The 25,304-nt window shown below is 35.8% G+C and overlaps 2 protein-coding genes across 3 annotated transcripts in view; one reads left to right on the forward strand and one right to left on the reverse strand.

The window, feature by feature from the left end:
• SLC25A12 (solute carrier family 25 member 12) overlaps positions 1–25,304 on the forward strand; it is a 204,407-nt gene that overhangs the window by 27,909 nt on the left and 151,194 nt on the right. The gene's annotated exons all lie outside the window — the stretch shown is intronic.
• HAT1 (histone acetyltransferase 1) overlaps positions 1–25,304 on the reverse strand; it is a 62,604-nt gene that overhangs the window by 12,307 nt on the left and 24,993 nt on the right. For both annotated transcript variants that reach the window (XM_082689175.1, XM_082689176.1), the window contains exons 5-9: positions 15,744–15,923; positions 15,347–15,468; positions 14,742–14,846; positions 14,308–14,414; positions 2,161–2,312 (exon numbers count right to left, since the gene is read on the reverse strand). In XM_082689175.1, the coding sequence (XP_082545301.1) occupies positions 2,161–2,312; positions 14,308–14,414; positions 14,742–14,846; positions 15,347–15,468; positions 15,744–15,923 (666 nt within the window). The remainder of the gene's footprint in view (positions 1–2,160; positions 2,313–14,307; positions 14,415–14,741; positions 14,847–15,346; positions 15,469–15,743; positions 15,924–25,304) is intronic.

Consider the following 25,304-nt stretch of genomic DNA (forward strand, 5'->3'; position numbering starts at 1 on the left):
CATAGCTGGGAATTAACAAGAGGTTTAGTAATGCCAGAGCTTATAGGAAGGTGGTAGAAAGTTGAGTCTACCAAGGTTGGCAGGGTCCAATTATGACGGGCTCAGTGTGCCATACCAAGTTTTAATTCCTTTAAGAAAGAGGGAAAAAAGCATGATTTTGAAAAATGTGTTCATATTCTCTTTCTTTTAAAAGCTGAGCAGTTGAATAAATTCTCTAAAGGTTTGATATACTCTGCACATACCAAATATTTCTAAAACATACATTTATCTTAAAACCAGGAAGCTATTAAAGTGTTTTAATGAAGGAAAAGATGGAAAGTTTCAGTTCAAATTAAGCTATTGAAGGTCAGTGACTAGGAAACATTTTTTATCTTTCTTTAAAAAAAAGATTTATTTATTTACTTTGAGAGAGAGAGAGGGAGAGAGAATTTTTTTTTTAAGATTTTATTTATTTGACAGACAGAGATCACAAGTAGGCAGAGAGAGAGGAGAAAGCAGGCTCCCTGCTAAGCAGAGAGCCCCGAGCCCGATGCAGGGCTCGATCCCAGGCACCCTGGGATCATGACCTGAGCCGAAGGCAGAGGCTTTAAACCACTGAGCCACCCAGGCGCCCCAAGGGAGAGAGAATATTAAGCAGACTCCCCACTAAGCAGGGAGCCGGATGTAGGGGTTCAACACAACCCCAAGATCATGACCTGAGCTGAAATCAAGAGTGACATACCCAACTGGCTGAGCCACCCATATGCCTCAGGATACTTTTTATATACACTCATGGGAGTATAAGAGGAAAATCTACATTGGAGAGTTGGATGATATCTCCCAGGTGGAGTAAGCAAAGTGAGAGAAAATGAGGACTGAATAAGGAACTCTGGGGGAGAATTATCTTTAGGGAACATACAGAAGAGTAAAATTCAGTAAAAGTATCTCAAAAAAGATAATCATAGTACTAAGTGAAAAAAAAATCAGGAACTATAACACCTTAGCAACAAAGGAGAAGGTAACAGAATCATATACTAGTCCCTATTATTAGAATACCGTTCATCTCTCTCTCTCTCTCTCTTTTTTCTTCTTTTAAGATTTATTTATTTTGCAAAAGAGCATGCACATGAGTGGGGGCCCAGGGCAGAGAGAAAGAAACCCAAGAAGAATCTATGCTGAGTCCTGAGCCCAACACGGGCCTCAAACCCAGGACCCCAAGATCATGACCTGGGCTGAAATCAAGTCTGATACTCAACCAACTGAGCCACTGAGGCACCCCTCACATACCTTCATAATCCAAATCCTACCCATTCTTCCATTCTTCAAGGTTTAGATCAAATGCATCTCCGTCCCATGAAAAACTGATTCCCTCGCATACACAAATACAATAAACTAAACTCCCTCCTCTGAACTGCCAGATTACTTTTTCTATACCTATTATAAGGGTATTTACTACTTTAAAATTCAAATATATAGTAGTATATATATTTCTCCACATGTATTAACTATTTTACCATTTCAAACATATTCTTAAAAAGTAAAAGGTCATAATATCCATTTTGTTCTGCCTGTTACACTTAATACAGCCATAATATCAGCTATCTTCCTATTCTATTAATGAGGAAATTAAATTGCCTGAAGTCACAGACTAAGGGGTGTAGCTAGATTTTAACACAGACAATTTGGCTTCAGAGCCTGTACTCTCAACCACTGCTACTTCCCACATATGTATTCTTAATGTACTTGCAATGTTTAAGTTACAAACTTAAAAAAAAAGAGAGAGGGGCGCCTGGGTGGCTCGGTGGGTTAAGTCTCTGCCTTCAGCTCTGGTCATGAACTTGATCACAGGGTCCTGTGATCAAGCCCCGCATCCAGCTCTCTGCTCAGCAGGGAGCCTGCTTCTGCTTCTCTCTCTGCCTGCTGCTCTGCCTACTTGTGATCTCTCTCTCTGTTAAATAAATAAATAAAATCTTTTTTTTTTTTTTGACAGGCATAATAAAGTTTATTTCCTGTTCACTTCATGGTCCAAAGACAACCACTAGAACATATTCACAAGATTTTAAATAAATAAAATCTTAAAAAAAAAAAAAAAAAAAAGAACAAGAAAAATAACTTCTTATAAAAAAAGAGAGAAAGAAAACTTCAAAACTGAAATTTATTTCTTCTACAGAATAAAAATACCTTATTTATTTTGAACTTCTGTTGTGCCTCTATTGCCATGTCTTCACTGAATCCTTGCATCAACTTTTCCCGAGAAAAACAGGGCAAATCTTGACAAAGCTTCACAAGCACAAAGTCTCTTAATTTCACATAGCTTTTGGATGGGTCTTCAGCTAAAGAAAAGACAGAGTAACATTTCCCTTATCCAACATAATTCATGATTTGTGATGTTAATATACATGTTAGGCTAGAAAAACAAATATTCTTGAAAGATACAAGGCAAAAGTTACAATGAGAAAGGATTATTCCTTATTAATCAAACAACAGCATAATTATCTTTACCATATAAAATTATAGGTCCAATCCTTTTGCAAAGACATACAATATCTGTGAAATCAGAGCTACTCCTTTCAAATATAAACTTTTTGATGGGTGTTATCTATCGTATGCATCTTAGTTTTATTTTCACTTAAAGTAGCTATATAAACAAGAGATTCAAGTTTAGATAATCAATTCCTATTCTCTGATAGCTATGGCTTCTGAAGCTCAATTTAGAAGTCCCTTACTTATAAGTCCCTAATCCAATAATCATTATAGTCTGCCATACTGCTTTTACCCAGTAATAATAAAAAAAAACTCTTTGTTTTTTGTCTTAAAAAAAAAAAAGCAAATCTTTATTTTTTTTTGTTTTAAAGAATAAAATGATAAAGATAAAAAGATAAAAAGAAATAAATGATAAAGATAAAATGATTTTTTGTTTTAAAGAATAAAATGATAATATTATTTTGGTCCTTTCTTCAATGCATCTGAACAGCATAGATCTTCCTTTATGTTAGTCTCTTATGTACATTAGACTATGTAGTGGACAAGGAAAACATCAAAACATGATGGGTAGAAAGAAGACTACACAGAGAAAATCAGTTTAAGTCCCAGTTCTGCCACTCACAGATGTAGGACCATAGGCAAGTCACCTGACTTTTCTGAGCTCTTGCTTTCTGATCAGTAGAGGGCTTAAAACAAAGAATGCTAAATTCTGAGCTAGTTCCTGGATCATAAGACTTAATATTGTTATAATACCAATACTCTACAAATCATTCAATGCAATCCCTATAAAAATCCCCCAGTTGGCCTTTTTGTTGCAGAAATTAAGTTTATCCTAAAATTCACACAGATAATAAAGGAACCCAGAATAGTCAAAATAATCTTGAAAAAGAACAAAAGTTAGAAGACTCACATTTCCTGATTTCAAACATTACTACAAAGCTTCAGTAATCAAGACAGTATGACGCTGGCATAGGACAAATATGCAGATCAATGAAACTGGGTTGAGAGTCCAAAATAAACCCTTACATTTATGGTCAATTAATTTTTGAGAAGGGTCCCAAGACAAATCAATGAGGGAAAGAATTGTCTTTTAAAGATTTTGTTTGTTTTGACAAAGAGAAAGAGAGATCACAACTAGGCAGAGGCAGGCAGAGAGAGAGAGGGGGAAGTAGGCTCCCCGCAGAGCAGAGAGCTAGATACAGTGCTCCATCCCAGGACCCTGAGATCATGACCTGAGCCAAAGGCAGAGGCTTAACCCACTGAGCCACCCAGGCACCCCAAGAATTGTCTTTTAATAAATGGTAATTGGACAACTGAATCTCCACAAGCAAAAGAATGAAGTTGAAGGAACAGGAGAAGGGGGTATCAAGGGCAAAGGGCATAGTTAATGTAAAGCAATATACAAGGAAGAAAGATGTAGCATAGCTGTGAAATAACAAGAGGTTTAGTAATGCCAGAGCTTATAGGAAGGTGGTAGAAAGTTGAGTATACCAAGGTTCATACAAAAAATTTAATTAATTTAATTTTTAAAAATTTAACTAATATACAAAAATTAATTCCAAATGGATCACAGACCTAAATGTAAGGGGTAAGACTATAAAATTCTTAGAAGAAAACATAGAGGAATAAATCTTCACGACCTTTGGTTAGGCAATGGCTTCTGAGATGATAGAGCCAAAAGCACAAGTAACAAAAGAAAAAAATAGATAAATTGGGTTATATCAAAATTTAGAAATTTTGTGCTCAAATGATACCATTAAGGAAATGAAAAGACAACTTACAGAATGGGAGCAAATATTTGCAAGTCATATATGAGATAAGGAACTTGCATCCAAAATTTTTATATATAAGTTTTTCAATTCAATGAGAAAAAGAAAACCCAATTTAAAAAATCACAAAGGATCTAAACAGACATTTCTCAAGAAGATATACAAAGGGACAATAAGCACAAGAGGCTCAACATCATTTGCCACACACACACACACAAAAACAACAAATCAAAACCACAATAAAATACCATTCCATCCACTATCCACTAGAATGACTAGAATACAAAAGTAACAAATATTGATGAGGGTATAGAGAAACTAAAGCCTTCATACTACTGGTGGAAATATAAAACTGGTACAGCCACTTAGGAAAACAACCAGGTGGTTCCTCAAAAGGAGAAACATAGTTACCGGATTTTCCACCATTTCTACTCCTAGTTATGTACCCAAGAGATATGAAACATAGGTCCACACAAATACTTGTATACAAATATTCAGTCCTAAGAGCCAAAGAGTAGAAACAACTCAAATGTCTATCGATTGATAAAAGGATACATAAAACTTGGTATATACACAATGGGAATATTCATTGTCAGTAAGAAGATATAAAAGTACTAATATATGCTATTACAAGGATGAGCCTTAAAAAATATGCCAAGTGAAAGAAACATCATATTATCATATGACTTCAATGTCCAGAACAGGCAAATCTATAGAGACTAAAAGTAAATTAGTGGCTGCCTAGAGCTGGAGGGGAATAGGTGGTGAGGGTGGAAGAGTAAAGGAACAACTGCTAATGAGTAATGGGTTTCTATTTTGGGAGATAGGAATATTCCAAAATTATATTATGATAATGGCTACACTGTAAATATCATTTCAAAAATTGTACAATTTAAGTGAATTGTATATGTTAACTATATCTCAATAAAGCTGTTTATTAAACAAAAAGTCTGAGCAAGGGGTAATGTTTTATGATTCTGAGTCATTATCTAATCCTCCATTAATTCTATCTGTATGCACTGAATACCTTTTTTTTTCCCTTTTTAAGATTTTACTTATGTATTTGACAGAGAGCACAAACAGGGGGACAGGCAGGCAGAGGGAGAGAGAAAGGCAGTCTCCCAGAGGAGCAGGGATCCTGATGTGGGGCCTGATCCTTGAGCCACAGGCAGACGTTTAACCAACTGAGCCACTGAGGTGCCCCGCACTGAGTACCTTCTTCTTCTTTTTTTTTTTTTTTTAAAGATTTTATTTATTTATTTGACAGCGAGAGATCACAAGTAGGCAGAGAGGCAGGCAGAGAGAGAGGAAGGGAAGCAGGCTCCCTGCTGAGCAGAGAGCCCGATGCGGGGCTCGATCCAGGACCCTGAGATCATGACCCGAGCCGAAGGCAGCGACCCAACCCACCGAGCCACCCAGGCGCCCCAAAAGTGAAATCCTGGCACTGTATCAGTTTGTTATGAAATTATGGTTTATTAGGAATGTACACAGATGATGAAATCAATAGGGAACAAAATAACATAACAGATCCTGTCAAAAGCCAGAGACAAACAGAAAATCCTAAAAGCAGCAAGAGGAAAACCTCTCATCAGAAACCACAGATGGCCAGAAGTCAGTGGGGTAATCTATTCAAAGTACTGAAAGAAAATAACTGTAAAACAAGAATTTTTGTTTTGTTTTTTTAATATTTTTATTTATTTATTTGACAGAGATCACAAGTAGGCAGAGAGGCAGGCGGGGGGGGGGGGCGGGGAGCAGAGAGCCCAATGTGGGGATCGATCCCAGGACCCTGAAATCATGACCTGAGCCAAAGGCAAAGGCTTAACCCACTGAGCCACCCAGGCGCCCCTAAAACAAGAATTCTATATCCAGCAAAATTATCCTTCAAAATGAAGGTAAAATAAAGACATCTCAGAAAAGTAAAGTTAAAGAAATGTGTTACTAGCAGACCTGCCCTTACCAGAAATACTAAAGAAGTTCTTCAGGTTAAAAGAAAATGATATCTCAAATCTATATGAAGAAATTAAGAACACTGATAATTAATTATGAATATAAATGTTGAAGTTGGTATAAATATATTTTTCTCTTTTCTCCTCTCAAATGATACAAAAGACAAATTACATTATAAATAATTATAAAACCAGGGGTGTCTGGGTCGCTCAGTCATTACGTGTCTGCCTCAGTCATTAAGTGTTCCTGGGGTCCTGGGATCGAGAACTGCATTGGGCTCCCTGCTTGGCAGGAAGCCTGCTTCTCCCTTTCTCACTCCCCCTGCTTATGTTCCCTCTCTCGCTGTGTCTCTGTCAAATAAATAAAGAAAATCTTTAAAAAAAATTATAAAACCAATGTTTGGTACCTAATATATAAAAATATAATATATATGACAACAGTAGAATAAAGAGAGGAGGAAGAATAATTACAATGAAAGAATTTCTTTATTTTACTGGAATTAAATATTAATCTGAGGTAAACTGTGATAAATTAAGATGCATACTGTAATCCTCAGAGCAACCACTAAAAGAGTACCTAAAAAAAAAGTGAAAAACAAAAAACAAAACAAAGAAATTAAAATTGTTCATTTAAAATATATCTATCTATGGACTGCCTGTGTGGCTCAGTCAGTTAAGCATCTGACTCTTGATCTCAGGGTGGTGAGTTCAAGCCCTGCACTGGCCACCGTGCTGGGCATGGAGCCTACCTAAAAAAATAAAATAAATCTATTTAACACAAAAGAAGGCATCAAAGGAGAAACAAAAGAACAACAACAAAAAGCAACATATAGAAAACTAACAGCAAAATGGGAGGCATAATTCCAACCATAATGATAATTACATTAAATCTAAATATACTAAAGACTCCAATCAAGGGCGCCTGGTTGGCTCAGTGGGTTAAGCCGTTGCCTTCAGCTCAGGTCATGATCTCAGGGTCCTGGGATCGAGTCCCACATCGGGCTCTTTGCTCAGCAGGCAGCCTGCTTCCCTCTCTTTCTCTCCGCCTGCTTCTCTGCCTACTTGTGATCTCTCTCTGTCAAATAAATAAATAAAATCTTTAAAAAAAAAAAAAAGAAAGAAAAAAAGACTCCAATCAAAAAGCACAGATTGGGGCGCCTGGGTGGCTCAGTGGGTTAGGCCGCTGCCTTCAGCTCAGGTCATGATCTCAGGGTCCTGGGATCGATTTCCGCATCGGGCTCACTGCTCAGCGGAGAGCCTGCTTCCCTCTCTCTCTCTCTCTGCCTGCCTCTCTGCCTACTTGTGATCTCTCTCTCTCAAATAAATAAATAAAAATCTTTTAAAAGCACAGATTGTCACTGGATAAAAAAAGATCCAACTATATACTGTCTCCAGCAGAAATATTTTAGATTCAAAGGCTGAGAGTCAAAGGATGAATTTAAGCATTATCACAATAAAAAACAACTGGGAAAAAATACCATTCAAAATGAAAAAAATTACAAGAGAAAAAAGGCACATTTTATAACCACAAGATAACTCATGAAGGTGATGTTACAATTATAAACACACACACAGCTAACAACAGAGGTCCAAAGTAAATGAAATAAAAGCTGACAGAATGAGGGAGAGAAATAGACAATTCAACAAAAATAGCTGGAAATTTCAATACTACTCAATAATGGCTAGAACAACCAAACAGAAAAATCAACAAATATAGAGAAGACTTGAACAGTTCTATCAACTAACTTGCCTAGATCATAGTTAGATAACATTTCACCCAACAGCAGCAGAATATACATTCTGTTCAGACACACATGGAACATTCTCCAGCATAGATCATATGTTGGGCAAAAAATTAGTAAACAATGGCCCATGGGCCAACTCTCACCCATGGAAACAGAGAACATACATGGTTTTTCAAGGCATAAGATATTTATTACTTAGCCCTTTAAATAAAAAGTTTATGGACCCCTAAAGTAAACCATAAAACAAAACTCAGTAAATGAAAAAGAACTGAAGTCACACAAAGCATGCTCTCTGACAACAACAGAATTGGATATCAACAGGAGGAAATCTGGGAATCCACAATATTTAGAAATTAAACAACATGCTTCTAAACAACCTATGGATCAAAAAGCCATTAGAAGGGATTTTGAACCAGAACAGGTGGCTGGCTCAGTAGGTGGAGCATTCAACTCTTGATCTCAGGATTGTGAGTTTGAGCCCCACATTGGGTATAGAGAGTACTTAAAAAAAAAGAACAATATATTTTGAACTGAATGAAAGCATTTATGAAAATGTATATGATCAGTTAAGGCAGTGCTTATATTCATATATAAATATACATGTTACATATAAACATAGGAGTATTTATATATTTAAAAATCTGTATTAAAAAAGGAGGACATCAAATTAAATTAAAAACCTAAGTTTCAGGATGCCTGGGTGGCTCAGTCAACTAAGTGTTTGCCTTCAGCTCACGTCATGATCCTGGGGTCCTGGGATCAAGCCCTGAGTCCAGCTCCCTGCTCAGGGAGGGGGGTGCCTGCTTCTTCCCCTCCCTCTGCTGCTCCCCCTGCTTGTGCTTGCTCCCTCTCTCTCTCAAATAAATAAACAGAACAAACAAAAAAACCACCTAAGTTTCAGTCTTCATTAGAATAAGAGGAAACTGAACCCAAAGAATTAAGAAGAAAATAATAAAAATCAAAGTGGGAATCAAATAAGTAGAAGACCAAAAAATAAGTATTTATGGGGGCGCCTGGGTGGCTCAGTGGGTTAAGCCGCTGCCTTCGGCTCAGGTCATGATCTCGGGGTCCTGGGATCGAGTCCCGCATCGCTCTCTGCTCGGAAGGGAGCCTGCTTCCTCCTCTCTCTCTGTCTGCCTCTCTGCCTACTTGTGATCTCTGTCAAATAAATAAATAAAATCTTTAAAAAAAAAAAAAAAAGTATTTATGAAAACAAAAAGGATTTTGTATAACCAAAATAATTTTGAAAAGGAACATGACTGAAATACTTTCTGACTTCAAAACTCAATAGAAAGGCTGAGGCACTACTGTTGCCAGGGACATAATGCCTAAAAAAGGAGCAAGGGAGGCCATGAACGCCTAGCTAGAAGTACATGAGCCCCTAGGAAAATGATACACAGCTCTAGGATGGAAAGCTTAAGGCCGGGGAGGAGAAGAAGCAAGGAAAGAAGCCGAGGATGACAAAGATGATCACCAGCAAAGGTGTGAAAAGGCCCATCAACATTATGAACCACAACCGTTGGCACAGATAATCAAAAAATAACGCAAAGGGATCTGGACAAGACAAACGAGCTTTCAAGGAAAGATAAGACAGAAAGCAAAAGAGCATTACATTAAAATGCATTTAGAGGGAAGACAGAACAAGCCAAGGTTGACCTCACCTGGCTGGAGATCAACCATAAAGAGCAGAAAGAAGTACAGGAGGTCACGAGGAAGAAGGAAAGCAAAAAATGATGCAACTTTATCAGGAAAACAAATGCAATCACTTACTCTAAATATGTACGATATGTATGCCTGGCCTGTGGGAGGAAGTGGGCCCTATTACCAGGACCTCTGCTGTGTCTTAACCACTCTATGCCCTGGTGCCATTTAAACAGCCCTTCAGCGTAGAAGCCCCCTGGTGGTCTGGGGCCTTCTCTTCATCTTCCTGGCAGAAAAGTCATTTGTGGGGGAAAGGAGAGCTGGGGAACTGGGGAGGGAATAGCGGTTATCTTTGAGACAAAAAGATGAGGACTGTGTTTCCTATGTAACCAATGGAAAGGTTTTGTTTTCAGAATTTAGAACCTCTGTTTTGTCAGGCTGATTGCGCCTTAAGGGGGAGTTGTGCTGGGGTCAGCTACTGATGAATTTGCAACAACCAGACCCAGACTGCGTGCCTGGGTGCTCACTCACAGAGAGACTATACTTAGAGTCCCTGAGGGTCATGGCTCGTCCCTGGCCAGTTCCCTCTAACTGAAGCCACACCTCTCTGTCTCCCTACCCTATTTCCCAGCCACCTGGGCAGGGCCAGTATCCATTTTTAACCTTACTCATCTATCATTTCAAGAAATTTCTGTTTACTCTGCAGCACCCAGGCAAACCACACTCCACAAATTCAATGTATGTATTTGGCATATTAAGCTTCACATTATCATTTAAAAAAACCTCAATAGAAAGCTACAGTAAACTAATCAAGACAGTATGATACTGGCATTAAGGACAGACATATATAGATGATTAGAGTCTAGAAATAAATCTTTACATTTATGGGCAATTGATTTTCAACACAGGTACCAAGGCAATTCAATAGGGGAAAAACAGTCTTTTTAACAAATGGTACTAGGTCAACTGGATAGCCAAATGTAAACAGATGATTTTAGAAACTTACAAAAACTGCCTCAAATGGATCACAGACCTCAATGTAAGAGACAGCAAAAATAAGGACTGCCTGCAAATGGACACGAGGAATCTCTTTACTGTGAAATATTCTAAAACAGGATTGTGGTGAAGGCAGCAAAACTAGGCAGATACACTAAAACACACTGAACTGTACACTTAAAATGGGCAAATTTTATGGTATGGAAATTATACGTCAATAAAGTTGCTTTAATTAAACCTCTACTAAGTGACAAAAATTCTCAAAGAAGCATCTCTTTAAAACAATTTTTTAAAGTACTAACAGATGAGGCTCGAAATTATTCAATGTCAATTTTTCCAAGTCTACCTCTTCTAAACTGATTTAGAAAAAAGAACTGTGTTGCTGACATCAATTTGAAATAAGATTTAGTATGAGTGATAGCTTAAGTAACTTATATGACCTCAGAAGATTAGGAAAAAACATATCCTAGACAAAAGAATGATAATTGAGAAATATCTAAAAACCCATGCCACATTCCTATCAGAAATTTTCACATAAATAAAATGCAAAAAATTTCCACTTAGCTTTACCTAAGCTGTTACAGACTGACAATATAAGGGGCCAAGTCACCATTTCAATATTTAAGTACTTTAACCAAAAGTGTCAGACTGAAAATGAACTTGAAATACTGATACTCAGTAATTCGTGACACCTTTCAATTCCTTTGTTTCTGTGCTACAAAAATAAGCAATACATTTACAGGATGAAAACTGCTTAAGTATAAATCTATAGTGACATGCAAAATAAAAAACCGAGTTTTTTCCAAATACATTATCTAACAACTTAAGTGCTTGTTCTATCATTTTTTTAAAAAACCTCTCCATATTAATGTCCTACATTAGAGATAAAAATCGTATAAAATGAGACAGCACAAACCACCTAAGGATAAAAAACTTATAGATAAAATTCTAAAATATTCCATTCCAGTACTATAAGGCACATTTAAAGGACACTTATAATTAGCTCTTAATACACAACTGAGAGATTAGTAATACTGACATATACTCCAGCCCAAGATCAGTTTCTATTGCCAAATGCAAATCTCTTCATAATTCTAGAAGAAACAATTCACTGATGCAATTTACAAGGTCATACAAATGAGGTGTACTCAAATGCTTTGTATCTTAAGTTAGTGACATTCTCAGAAGGAAGATGTACGTGATATACACCTTCCAGTATTTTACTTTAAAATTAAGTGCTAAAAAAAAGAAAATGAATAGAAATTACACAATAAACACCTATCTAACTTGTACCACAGGCCCATCAATGTTAACTTTTAATTATTACTATATCTGGCTGTGTGTGGAGTAAGCAAAAAGCCATGTCAACATAAAGAATATTCAGGATTGCAAAGGGAGATCTGGAACCTGCTGAAGATCCACAAAGTTAGGGGCCCCTGGGTGGCTTAGTTGTTGAATGTCTGCCTTCAGCTCAGGTTGTGATCCCCATACTGGGATAGAGCCCCACTTTGGTCACCCTGCTCAGCAGGAAGCCTGCTTCTCCCTCTCCCACTGTCCCTGTTTGTGTTCCCTCTATTGCTGTATTTGTCAAATAAACAAATAAAATGTTAAAAAAAATCCACAAAGTTAAAAATATATAAACAAAATAATGGAGAAACAGGCAACTAAAATGACTAAAAAGTGGAGGATTCTGGTATTTTCTTTTAAAAAAAGACTGGGTTGGGACGCCTGGGTGGCTCAGTGGGTTAAAACCTCTGCCTTCGGCTCGGGTCATGATCCCAGGGTCCTGGGATCGAGCCCCGCATCGGGCTTTCTGCTCAGCGGGGAGCCTGCTTTCTCCTCTCTCTCTCTGCCTGCCTCTCTGCTCACTTGTGATTTCTGTCTGTCAAATAAATAAATTAAAATCTTTAAAAAAATAAAATAATAAAATAAAAAAAGACTGGGTATGAAAATTTAAAAGATGTATCTTCATGAAAACAGCTGATAAGGCATTTTTAGTAATGTATAATGCTGAGAAATGTTAACACTGAAAATAAAAGCTGGTATCTAGTTTTCAAATTCAGAAGTCCTTTAGCACTTTTAGCCTTTTCTCTTTGGAGACTTCAGTTTGCCATGAATAAAGGCTACCACTATTGATGACTCTTCACTGAGATTTAAGAAATAAAATTCTTTATCTGCTAATTGGTGCTAAGTATCAAGGACTTTATTGGTTGGAGTAGACAGAAGAAAATGGTTAAGAGGCTTCACAGAAACAACTCCTGCTGGCACACTACCCACTACAGAATACAAAGACTACTTATGTGAACTCTAAGTCTCCAGATTAAAATCACCAGAAAGTCCCTTCGTGTAGCACCAAGTCCAAGTTCTATAAAGTAAACAGAAGCTAAACAATTTTTAGCTTAGTTAAAAAGAAGTACCATCACTTTTATTATGTTTCTATAATTTTTTGGTTAGCTAGTAAAGGTGTCACTGACAACTTAAGCAGTTACTTCTTTATCTCCCAAATTTCTAAACTGTTTCACAGTAGCATGAAAGTCAGATGAAAAAATAATTAAACTCCATAAACATGGAATTCCCTTTTAAAAACAAAATGTTTTTCCTCCAGTATTTTATTAAGCTATACGATGAATTCAGAATCTTTTTTGGAGTAACTCTAATTTTACTTACTCTGAATAAGGAAAACCACTACATTACATGAAAAAGCTAAAAATCTGCCAATTAGCCTATTTATATTCTTTTCTTTTTTTCACAAGCCTACTTATATTCTTATTAATCCCATATCCAGTACTTTTTTTTTTTTTTGGTGTCTTTATACAAAGTAGTAAAATAAAATTCTAAAACAGCATTTTTTAAACAAATTAAATTTTAGTGTTAAGCAGTATAGTTTTAAAAACAAAATGTGCTCAGACTGTTATGAATTAATAAAATGTAATACCTAATTTGGGTATGAATATCTAGTACAATATTTTTCATTTAAAAAAAAGGGGGTGATTTTCAGTTTAATCAGCAACTTTCTGAGTTAACAAATTTGAAACAGTGTTACTCAGGGGAAAGAAAATATTGACAACATAAATGTTCCTGGGGCTCTTTGTTCTGTGCTAACTCACATTTATATACTATCATCTGTAACTCCATCTAATGATGGCTTTAAAAGAAGAGTCTCTCTCCTTCTCCTAAGCATCCTATTCACAATACTTCTTCTCTGGCTAATTCATAATGAAAGATGTTTCCAAAACAAATAGCCTTGCATTTCACTTTATAAACTGCTGGTGTGAAGGCATGCATTTTAGGAATAAAAAACACATGCCTTGAGAAATGTGTATTCTATTCAGGAATTATTTGCCTTGATTCTTCTTTCTCAGCAAGGTTTAGAATATTCTTCCCCTACATGAAAATTAGAGCAAGGCCTCTGAGCAATGCAATGGTTGGCCAGATAAGCTGAAATAAGTCACAACACACTTACAAAGTACATATGCCTAACCATAATTTCCCTAATATATATTCAATTCATTATCTTCAATTTGTTCAATTCATAAAGCACTTCTTACTTGGATATACAATCCAATCCCACCAAAGGCTTGTAACTTAAAATGTAACTCTAAGCAATCTTTACATGGTTCTAAAAATACCCCAAGAGAAGGTTGTTATTTAAAACATAAGTTATTTTTGACAAAACCAAAATTAATCAGTAAAGAAGAGATTCTTTAGGAAGGGTCTTTCAGTAACAAATCAAATTTTACATACCTGTAATATCAAGAACAGAAGGAGATGCAATGTAGTATCTATGAACTGTTTCAAGAAGTTGAGCACCATGGCCTTGACCTTGAAATGGAGTCAGTATCAGCATCTGACTACAGTAAAGAAATAATTGTAAAATTAAAATATCCCACAATATGATCTGTTTAAAACTGCAAATCACTGTGTATTAAGAACATTTTAAAGTTAGTGAGTTGTTTTTTTTTTCAGTCGACCTTCAAGAAATCCAAAAATTATTGAGATACTCAAAATTGGTTTAATCTTCCACAGTTGCAAAGGGAACAATGAAATAAATCAGTACATAGCCAATGAATAATGGTGATTTTTTTAAACAAATCAACACTATTATAACAAGTATTGGAAACTTCAGCAGTTCCTTCTTCTGAAATAAAAGACAAGGCACGTGTTACACCGCCAATTACCTTACACGTGGCCGGGTTTTGTCTGGGTACACATAGTAATTATAGACTGTCATGTAGCCTACGGTCGCAAAGAGCGTAGCTCCATCCTTATTATACTTCTCAAATCTGCAGATAAAACAGAAAGCCAAGCAGGTCAATTACAGTCGCGCTCCCATGCAGTGTCCATTTTCTTTTCCATTCTCTGACTGAATTTTCAGTGTCAGCAAGCTACTCTGTGAGGGCCCAATGGGTACACCTGCTATGTTCTGAATGTACAATTCACTTAATTGGTGTGCAGCAACTTGGATAAATCAGACCTCTTTACATCACTTCAGTGCACTTGCCTATTATAAAGATGAATAGGTGGCAAGTAAAAGAAAACACAGGCAAAGCTCATTTTACTGTTTAAGCCTACATTCAGGGTCCTAACGGACAACAGCATTTAATTCAGCTCTATTCTCAAGGTCTCCGAAAGCATAATGAAGGAAAACTCAAGCCTCATAAACAATAGTTTTTCTTTCCTGGGAAAAATATCATTATACTGTCCCAATAATTGGGCCGCCACAATTAAAATGCTGGCTTTGTGGAGGTAATAAGGTCTACTGTTGCTTTAGAACTGTACTTACACTAGAAAGTAGTGCCATCTTTCATCATCCACGTCAATAAAGCTAGCAGTTTCAATAAACCACATCAAAAAGGTCTGAAGCCTTTCATGATATTCTCGAAAGCCTCTACATGTCATGTCAGCCTAGGGAAAAAGCCAGGAAAAGTCAGGTGAAACTCATCACAGAGGTAAGTGAAAGTCTGTAGAACACAAAACTATCCTGTGGGAAAATGTTTAGAAGTCTCAGATTAAGATGTGTACACAGACACACATACAAAATAGATCTTTGTTTTTAATGCTGACAGAAACCTGTTTCCTGAAGCTGGAAATGAGTCACTGAAAATAACACAACAGAACAGCATACAAGTTTCAGGCAAATGGAGCACTTTTACCCAAGAAATATTTAGATTTATCTTTACCTTGTATATCTGAAAGGTAAAGTTTTCCCCTCCTGTTGGACTGAGAACAGAGTATGTATGGAGTAAGGTTCCAAATGGCTTGAAATCAACTTCCTTTTCCAGCAAAGAGAGAAAATCATTTGTGTTTGTACAAAATCCAGGTGGGATGATTTGTCTAATTTTCCCCTCAACATCATCTGCCTAAAGAATAGAGGTTAAAAGACATAAGAAAAAATTAGTAACAAATTTGACTTTTAATTGAATATACTTAATTTCTTTGAAATGGACAAAACTCACAAAAATCACAAAACTGCAGTTCACAGTTAAAGAAGTAAACACATGGAGAGCTGGAAAAGGATAAGTTTTGTGTGCACAAGAGATTATCTCCCAAATCTGAGATGAACATAAGTTTAATACAGAAATAAGAAAGAACAGACAGGTAGCCTGAAATCAAGAACAAGAATGAGGACAATGCTACTGAAATTTCTAATATCTACAAAATGCTGACTATATCCTTTCAGGACAATTTGAACTGGCCCAAACAAAAGGCTGCTTATTATTTTATGTATATCAAGAAGACCGTATTATCCAAGACATGAGATGATCACAAGCAGTGGTAAGGTGAGGCTATAGTCTGACTAAGCAAATTGCAAACTCACAATGAACAAGTAGACAGGTCATAACTCCTTTATACATTAAACTCAGTATTAACACGACAATCTAAAAAATATACCCTCTTAGGACATACATAATTTATATGAATGGATATATTATCCACTCATCTCTATAATGTGACACAATTTTTATAGACTTGGATTTGTGACAGTAAAAAGAGACAAGCCTGGACAACAAAATTAAACTCAGAGACTAAAATTACCCTTGTTAAACAACCTCAATGAATGTTAAAACTATCAGCTGAGCAGACTTCATAATCCCTTTCAAAACCCCAAAAGACCACTTGATTGAATACATTTACTACTTCTCTTTAACCATGAATATTTGATGAAGTCTTACAATAAAGTATTACTGCTTCTCACCAGGCAATAAAACTTAATGAATTGGTCTCAACTTAACAAAACCTTATCCCTCAATACAGTCCCTAAAAGCCTGACATTACATTCAACAAAATGAGCTTGCATTCTATTCAAACTTTTTCCTGAACAATGAGGCCAGGTTTTTACTTAATGGAGTTTGCCGTGAGTTCAGCTGTAATGTTTGTATTGTATCTATTTCCACAAGGACTGACACAAGAACACTTTGTGTTAACTTACTAAGCAGCTCTTTCATACCGTTTACATGCATGATGGGTATTAGTTCTAAACCAAGACCCTTGCTACTTAGCATTCAAAACAGGGAAATTAAGATGCTTAGGACAAAATACACTACAAAAGGCTAATACAACATGCTACTAATTCCTGTCCTTTCAACCATCTTTTAACTAAGTAGAAGCAATGCACCTGCAGATGAATAGCACTTTATTATCATTCAGTTACATTTTAGGATAGAGAACCAAGGACAGAGTTTATCACAAACAGGTTTTATTTTCAATGCTCGGGTAGCACCAACATTTATACATAACTTGTTTATAGCTATAAAAAAGAGCTAATATTTAAAATAAAGCTCTTCATTATTTTACCCAACAGCTTATTTCTAGTAAGTATTCATTTACCCTGTAAACCAAATAAACTGCATTTGATATTTTTTGTTTAAACTGCTATCTAATGTGAAGAGACCATCTTAAACATATTTTATAGAATAAATACAATTTCAATAATTATATGAGGAAACTGTAATAATAAGGAATAGTTTTAATGGGTCTGTTGTGTGGCAATTAAAATCCAAAGCAGTAATGGGTAAAGTAGTACAATTTTAGTTCAAGGTTAAAAAAAAAAAAAAGTCAAGAAATGCTACTTTTAAATAAAGAGGTTTATAATCTATCAGTTTAAAGGAAAACACTTCAAAGCATTTATAGTGTACTTAATTTTAACTTTTAAAAACTTTCCCTGTATACTGTTTTCTCAACAAGGCACTGCAAAGTATGATCAAATAACTCCACATACCTCGCATCAAATGTACTTCAAAGATTTCTTAGAAACTCTTAAGTTTCAAGTAGTGGTTCTGGTGGAAGACAGAGCAACGCAAAGATTTGAGCTCAACAAAGCTGAAAGAGAGTTAACTTTCAGCCTTCAAAGGATACCTACATATCATCATAAGTATCTTCAAATAAATATTTTGCTCTAGGCAAGTTTACACATTACTTTAAGAACTTTTACAGGAGAATAAAAGGCTAAGTTTAAACACAAGGACTCTTATACATAATAGGTTAGAGAAAATGTGTATCAGATATATTACATAAAATATAGAACATAAAACCAAAGGGCTCTTCAAACCCAGAATTCAGAATCTTGCTTCACTAGAGGAAAAATGTATGCATTTCTCTATGAAATAGGTTCTAAGAAGGAAAAAAGTCCTATAACTACTTGTTTTAGAGAGCTGTACTCTTCTAATTCAGTTCAGTTAAATATTCATTTTCATATTGGATTACTGGCCCCTTAATAAAATCATCACTACAGAAAAACCCATCTCATCATTTGAAAAAGAACTTTATTTATTTTTAAAAATTTTATTCATTTACTTATCTTAGTAGGCTCTAAGCCCAAGATGGGGCTTGAACTCACAACCCCTAGATCAACAGTTGCTTGCTCCAGGCACCTGGGCAGCACAGTCGGTTGAGTGTCTGACTTGATTTTGGCTCAAGTTGTGATCTCAGGGTCATGGGATTGAGCCCCACCTCGGGCTCCATGCTCAGCATGGAATCTGCCTGAGTGTCTCTCTCCCTTTCTCCCTCCCCCCACACCCTCATGCAAGTGTGTGCACGCACTCTCTCTCTAAAATAAATAGATCTTAAAAAAAAGTTGCATGCTTTAGTGACCAAGCCAGCCAGGCACCCCCTCCCTATCTCATCTTTTTAAAATTCAAAGTTGAATCAAAGATTAACGGAACTCTTTAGTTCCAATGCTTGTAGCTGAAAGTTCAGATTCTATTTCTGAAGATCAAAAAAATTCCCTACCTGCAAGGATATTATTTTACACTTTAATTAAACTTATGGAAAAATATAGACAAGATAAGAAGGGGCGCCTGAGTGGTTCAGTTGATTAAGCATCTGATTCTTGATGTCAGCTTGGGTCTTGATCTCAGGGTCATGAGTTCAAGCTGTGCTGGGCTCTACACTGGACATGGAGCCTACTTTAAAAAAATTAAAACAAAAAACCAAACCTGTTTAAAAAAAAAGAAAAAGAAATTAAGCTGAATAGATCAAGAATCCAGAATACAATCTGATCTACTTAACTAATAAAGACATGCCTTACAAATATTTTCCAAACTTTTTAGAAAAGGAATGTTACAAAGATAATTATTCTATTTAGTTCTGAGGTGAGTCATGATGAAATGTTTTAGATTGTATACTCTCTCACTATGGTCATTTCAACTTCCAATGTTCTGTACTTTGTTACACATGTGATGTTCCCATGAAGGAATTTTTGCTTTTTCTCACCACCGCATAAAGCGATGTGCCTGAAAATAATGGGTAGCCTGATATGACATAAATATATTTACACTTTATTTGTATTTATCCACATTTGAAAATCAAATTACACCTTCAGCATCTTTTCCTAAATAGCACCATTTGTGTAAATTTGTCTATGTTGAGTTATTTTTGAAACAGTGATTTAAAAAGGCATGTTAAGTAGGTGGTCCTTTTATACGTGGCTAAAGTGGAAGACTTAATTAACATTGACTAGAATTCTAAGATTACCTAAGATATGCTACAAAAACAATCCAAAAAATTTCCATTTCTACTTAATTTGCTCAATCGTATATTACCTGACATTTATACTGCATTAGAATCACACTACCAAAAATCACATATAACATTCTAAGACAAAAATCTCAATGTATAATTTTAAAGCTTTCCATATATTTTATAAAATATTATGAAAAACAGTCACAATTATCAAAAAAGTAGAGTTTTCACTCTATTTATTAGTCTACCAAAGATTATTTTTTCATTTCAAGATTAAATTTTTGTTAAGTACACAGGGTTTTTCTATAAGAGGCTAAAGAATCCAGAAAATTTTAAAAATCTGCTCTCAGCTACTCCCAAATTCAATCCATTTATTAGTGGGAGATAAGGATAAAATAGAAGATTGAAGTGTACCCATGTATTTTAACTTCCTCTGCCAAACCTCTTCCCAGAAATGCTAGCAATTAGTAAGACTGAACAATCTTATACACTCTTACACTAAATGGCAATGAAATTACCTCAAGAGAAAGCAGGAGGCTCTGAAAAGTATAAGATAAAAGAAACTAAAGCCAACACAAATAAATGGAAGGATATACTGTACTCATGGTTTAGAAGAATAAGTATTATTAAAATGTTCGTACTACTCAAAACAATCTACAGATTCAATGCACCTTCCCTCAAAATACCAATGGCTTTTTTCACAGAACTAGAACAAAGAATCCTAAAATTTTGTGTGGAACCACAAAAGATCCTGAATAGCCAAAGCAATCCTGAGAAAGAACAACAATGCTGGAGAAATCCCTGATTTCATAGTATACTAGATCACAAAGCTAGAGTAATCAAAACAGTACCGTACTGGCACAAAAACAGATACAGAGATCAATGCAATGCCTAGCAATAAACCCATACATATAGGATCAATTAATTGATGACAAAAAAGCAAGAACAATGGGAAAGACAGTCTCTCTGACAAACAGCATTGGGCAAACTGGACAGCCACATGCAAAAGAATAAAAATGGACCACTCTTGTACCTCACATACAAAAATAAATTCAAAATGGATTAAAGACTTGAATGTGAGACTTGAAACCATAAAACTCCTCGAAGAAAACACAGGTAATAAGCTCTTTAACATTGGTCTTAGCAATATTTTTTTAGACTAGTCTCCTCAGGCAAGGGCAACAAAAGCTGAAATAAACAAATGGGATCACATCATATAAAAAGTAGAGATGGGGCACCTAGGTGGCTCACTCAGTTAAGTGTCTGCGTTCTGCTCAAGTCATAATCCCAGGATCCTGGGATGGAGCCTGGCATTGGGCTCACTGCTGTGCAGAGAGTCTGCTTCTCCCTCTCCTCCCTGCACTTGCCCTCTCTCACTATCTCTGTTGCTATCTCTCTCAAATAAATAAATAAATCTTAAAAAAAAAAAAAAAAAAGTGGAGTACCATCATACACTGTCGTTGGGAATGTTAACTGGTACAGCCAGTATGGAAAATGGTATGAAGTTTCATCAAAAAAATAAAGGAAAAACTACTATATAATCCAGCAATTTCACTTCTGGATATTTATTGGAAGAAAATGAAAACACCAATTTGGAGAGATACATGCACCCCTGTGTTCACTGCAGCATTACTTACAATAGGCAAGATTTGGAAGCAACCTAAGTGTCCATCATAGATGAATGGATAAAGATTAGATATATTTAAATACACACACACACACACACACACACACACAATGGAATATTACTGTCATAAAATGAAAGCTTGCCATTTGCAAAAACACAGATGGACCTACAGGGTATTATGCTACATTAAATCTAAAAAACAAAACAAACGAGTAAACAAGACAAAACAGAAACAGATTCATATATACAGGTAACAAACTGTTGGTTACTGGACAGGGGAATGGGAGTGGGAGTTGAGGGGGGTGGGCAAAATAGATGAAAAGGATTAAGAAGTACAAAATTCCAGTTATAAAATAGTCATGGGGATATCACATATGGGAATGCAGTCAATAATTTTAGTAACTTTGTATGGTGAGAGATGATAACTGGACTTGCCATGGGAATTACTCATAATGTATAAAGATACTAAACAACAACAAAAAATGGAATCATTATAATATATACCTAAAAACTAAAAGGATTCTGTATGCCAATTCTATTTCAATTAAAGAGAGGTCAGGAGGTATCAGTAAAAGCAAAGGTCAGAGACAACCATAAGAGGAACAAACCAAAAGTGTCTGAACAATAAAGTTTATTGTAGTAAAATTCAGAATAATTATGTTGCCTTTAAAGATGATGGCTAGTGGGGATGTTTTATAAGCTTCTCAATTGTGTCTAAAAACTTTCACATGGAACTGGAGAACTCAGCTTGGAAAAGAAAAATGGATAATGAAAGATTAATGTACTGGCAAAATTTTAATAAGCAAATTAACTTCTAAGCTAATATGCCATGGTTTCTAACCACCTCACCTAAAAGAGCTGATCTTTCATACACAAAAATACTACTACATATTATAGTCTGTGAAAACTCAAATATGATATATAATAGTCTCAAGTATAACATACCTAAAACAAAAATGTTGATTTTTTCCCCCTATTTAGACCTACTTCTCTAATCTTTCTTAACTCAGTTAATAGTACTATTATTAAAGGTAAGCAATAGGATCCTCCTTGTTTCTCTCTTCCATTTCATTAAATTTAATTTAAAAGTAAATCCTACTGGCTCTATCTTCAAAATATATCCCCAGACAGCCAACTAAATGTAATGTAGTGTCACCTGTAACACTGCAACGTTCTGGTCTCCCTTCTTTTACTCTTTCCCCCTGTAGTGTGTTCTCTGCAAAGGAGCCAAACCAACCCTCCCCCACTTTTTTAAAAAAAGATTTTATTTATTTATTTGACAGAGAGAGACAGCAAGAGAGGGAACACAAGCAGGGGGAATGGGAGTGGGAGAAGCAGGCTGCCCGCTGAGTGGGGGAACCCGATGTGAGGCTCCATCCCAGGACCCTGAGATCATCACCTGAGCCGAAGGCAGACGCTTAACGACTGAGCCACCCAGGCGCCCCCCCAAAAATCTTCTGAAAATATAGATCATCATATGACTCTTACCTACTTAAAACCTCTAAAGGTTAACTATTAAAGGTTAACTGTCAACTATTCTTTACTTGAAAAGATCTAGTTTTGCCAACCCCTTCAACCATCTCCTACCCTTCTCTCCATTACCATAATCATTTAACAAGAGATATTTCTGAGTGTTCTCCTTTCAGGGTCTTTCTTACTAGGCTCTTCCCTCAGGTTATTACATTACATTGGCTCCTCTTCATTCTATGAAGGAACCAGCAAAGTGTTTCTTCGTAACACTACTTACTATTTGTTTACTGACTATTCCTCCTAGCTCATTCCTATAAGAGGAATGATTTTGTTTTCTTGCCCCCTTTCCCTGGCATCAAGAACACAGAGGCACTGTGGAATGAACATTCTCAATGCAAACTGAGATAGAAGAGGCAAGCCCATTCCCTCCACATCCATTACCCATTCTTTTTTTATAAGGGGGGAAAAAATCTTTGCTTGAACATGTAATTTAAATAAATGATCTTCGACCATGAAGCAAATAATCCCATAAGAAGACATTATAAAAGATTGATTCCTTACTCATAACACAGTACTTCTAAATGGAAAAACCTGGTTTTCAAGAATGGAGCAATTAGAAGTCAATGCAAATACATAGCTATTTTCACTGCAAATAGTATTTGAAAGATTTACCAATAACTAAGTCAATAGTTCCTTTGGAAGAAATCAATTCAGCACTATCAGCTGGAACATTTAAAAAAAAAAAAAAAAAGACACCAAAATCTTCAAAAACAGTAAATTTTGTACAACACTAGGGAAACTACTACCTGCATTTTTAATAAGAGTATATAGCTGGGGATGAGAATTTAATAATCTAATAAGAAACATATGATTAGGAAAAAAACTCCACTTTAATAAGCCTATTTTGCATGCTAGTTTATCTAGCATCGTATGAATTTGGGCAAGTCCTTACAATGAAACACAATTTTAAAAATTAACAACAACAACAGCAACAACAAAGAACAACAACAAAACCCAAAAAAACCCCAAATCAACCAGTCCCAAGTCACAAGAAGTTTTGGGGCATGAGGTTGGTAAAAGATTTAAGTCAGAAGTTTAAAGTCAGTTTAAAGCCTTGAAAAAGTTTAATTGTTAATGTGTTAGGAATTACTACTTGTACAGAAGGGAGTTAGGATATCAGAATGCAGTGATACATAAAATCTTTGCTTAGTTACGTGAAGCACAGTATTCTCAATATAGCAGATCTCATCTGATAAAACCTCCTAGATTTTTAAATTCAAGTGACAAGAGATTTTACTCTAAGAATGCAATTTTCAACTTTATAAATGTGATTTAGTGACAAAATGGCATTTCATTAAAAAAAAAATCAACTCTGAAGTAATTCTTGATGAAAAGTTTCAATGCCTTGAAGGGACGTGGGTAGGGGGACAGGTTAAATGGGTGATGGGATTAAAGAGTAGTACACTTGCTGTGATGAACATTGGTGATGTATGGCATTACTGAATCACTATATTATACACTGGAAACTAATACTGTAGTGTATGTTAACTAACTGGAATTTAAATAAAACCTTAAAAAAAAAGTTTTAATGCCTTTAAATAAGAATGCCCAGAAACAGAACCCTTTAAACATAACTTTCTTCAGATTCCTCAGAGATTCATGTCTATCCCAAACATGCAAAATACAATCATCCCATCCCAACATCCCCAAAAGTTTCAAACACTCCATCATCAGCTCAAGTCCAAAATGTCATTATCTAAGTTATTCAAATAGACTCTGGGTATGATATACACCATGGGGCAAAATTCTTTTCCACCTGTAAAACTAGAAAATAAGTTACCACTTCTAAAATATAGTAGTGAAACAGGCACAGGATAAATTATGGAGTTTCCGACTCCAAAAAGGAGAAAACTATAGGAAAAAAGGAGTCACTGGAACCAAGCAATTCAAAATTCAGAAGGTCAAATTCCATTAGTGTTCAAAACCTGAGAATACTGTGGCCTGTGGCTCTACCTTCTGGGCCATTATTCCTTTTTCTTGAAGGGAAGCACATGTTTGTAGCTGAGTAGTGCAATCAGCCCATTTCCTACCTATAGAATTTTGGAAGTTCATTAGCCTTTCCTCAACCTGTCAGTTCAAAATGGCAGTGTTTCTGCTGACTGAACATTCTTAAAACTCTTCTAGGTCACCTGTATTTGCCAAGAGGGTTCACATCATTAGATAAGATGGTCCTACAAAGGACTTTATTCAATCTCTATTTCTGGTTTTTACTGAGATTACTGAGGAAATCCAAGAGTCCTGTGCATAATCCTTTCAGAAAGAACAAAAGGTTATCTAGCCATGCTCTTGGATTTCTTTCTAAAGCACACTTTCCTGACAATCAATCTCCTAATTTCAGTGTATTCTGCTACCCGAATAGACTGAGAATCTCCCAAATCAAGTCCTGGATCTTTTTTGCTTTACAGTTCTTCCCACAATCTATTCCTTTCCTCTTACATTTATTATAAGCCATAAGAAACCAGCCCACAACTTAAATACTTTGTTTGGACATCTCCTCAGCTAAATATCCAACTTCACGGCTTTTATCTTCTCATTTCTATATAAATGTAGGATACAATTCAGCTAGGCTTCCTGGCTCTATATAACAAATATCTCCTTTCCTCATTTTCTAATAATATCTTCA

This window comes from Mustela nivalis, assembly GCF_964662115.1.
Source record: "Mustela nivalis genome assembly, chromosome: 11".
NCBI classification, from domain to species: domain Eukaryota; kingdom Metazoa; phylum Chordata; class Mammalia; order Carnivora; family Mustelidae; genus Mustela; species Mustela nivalis.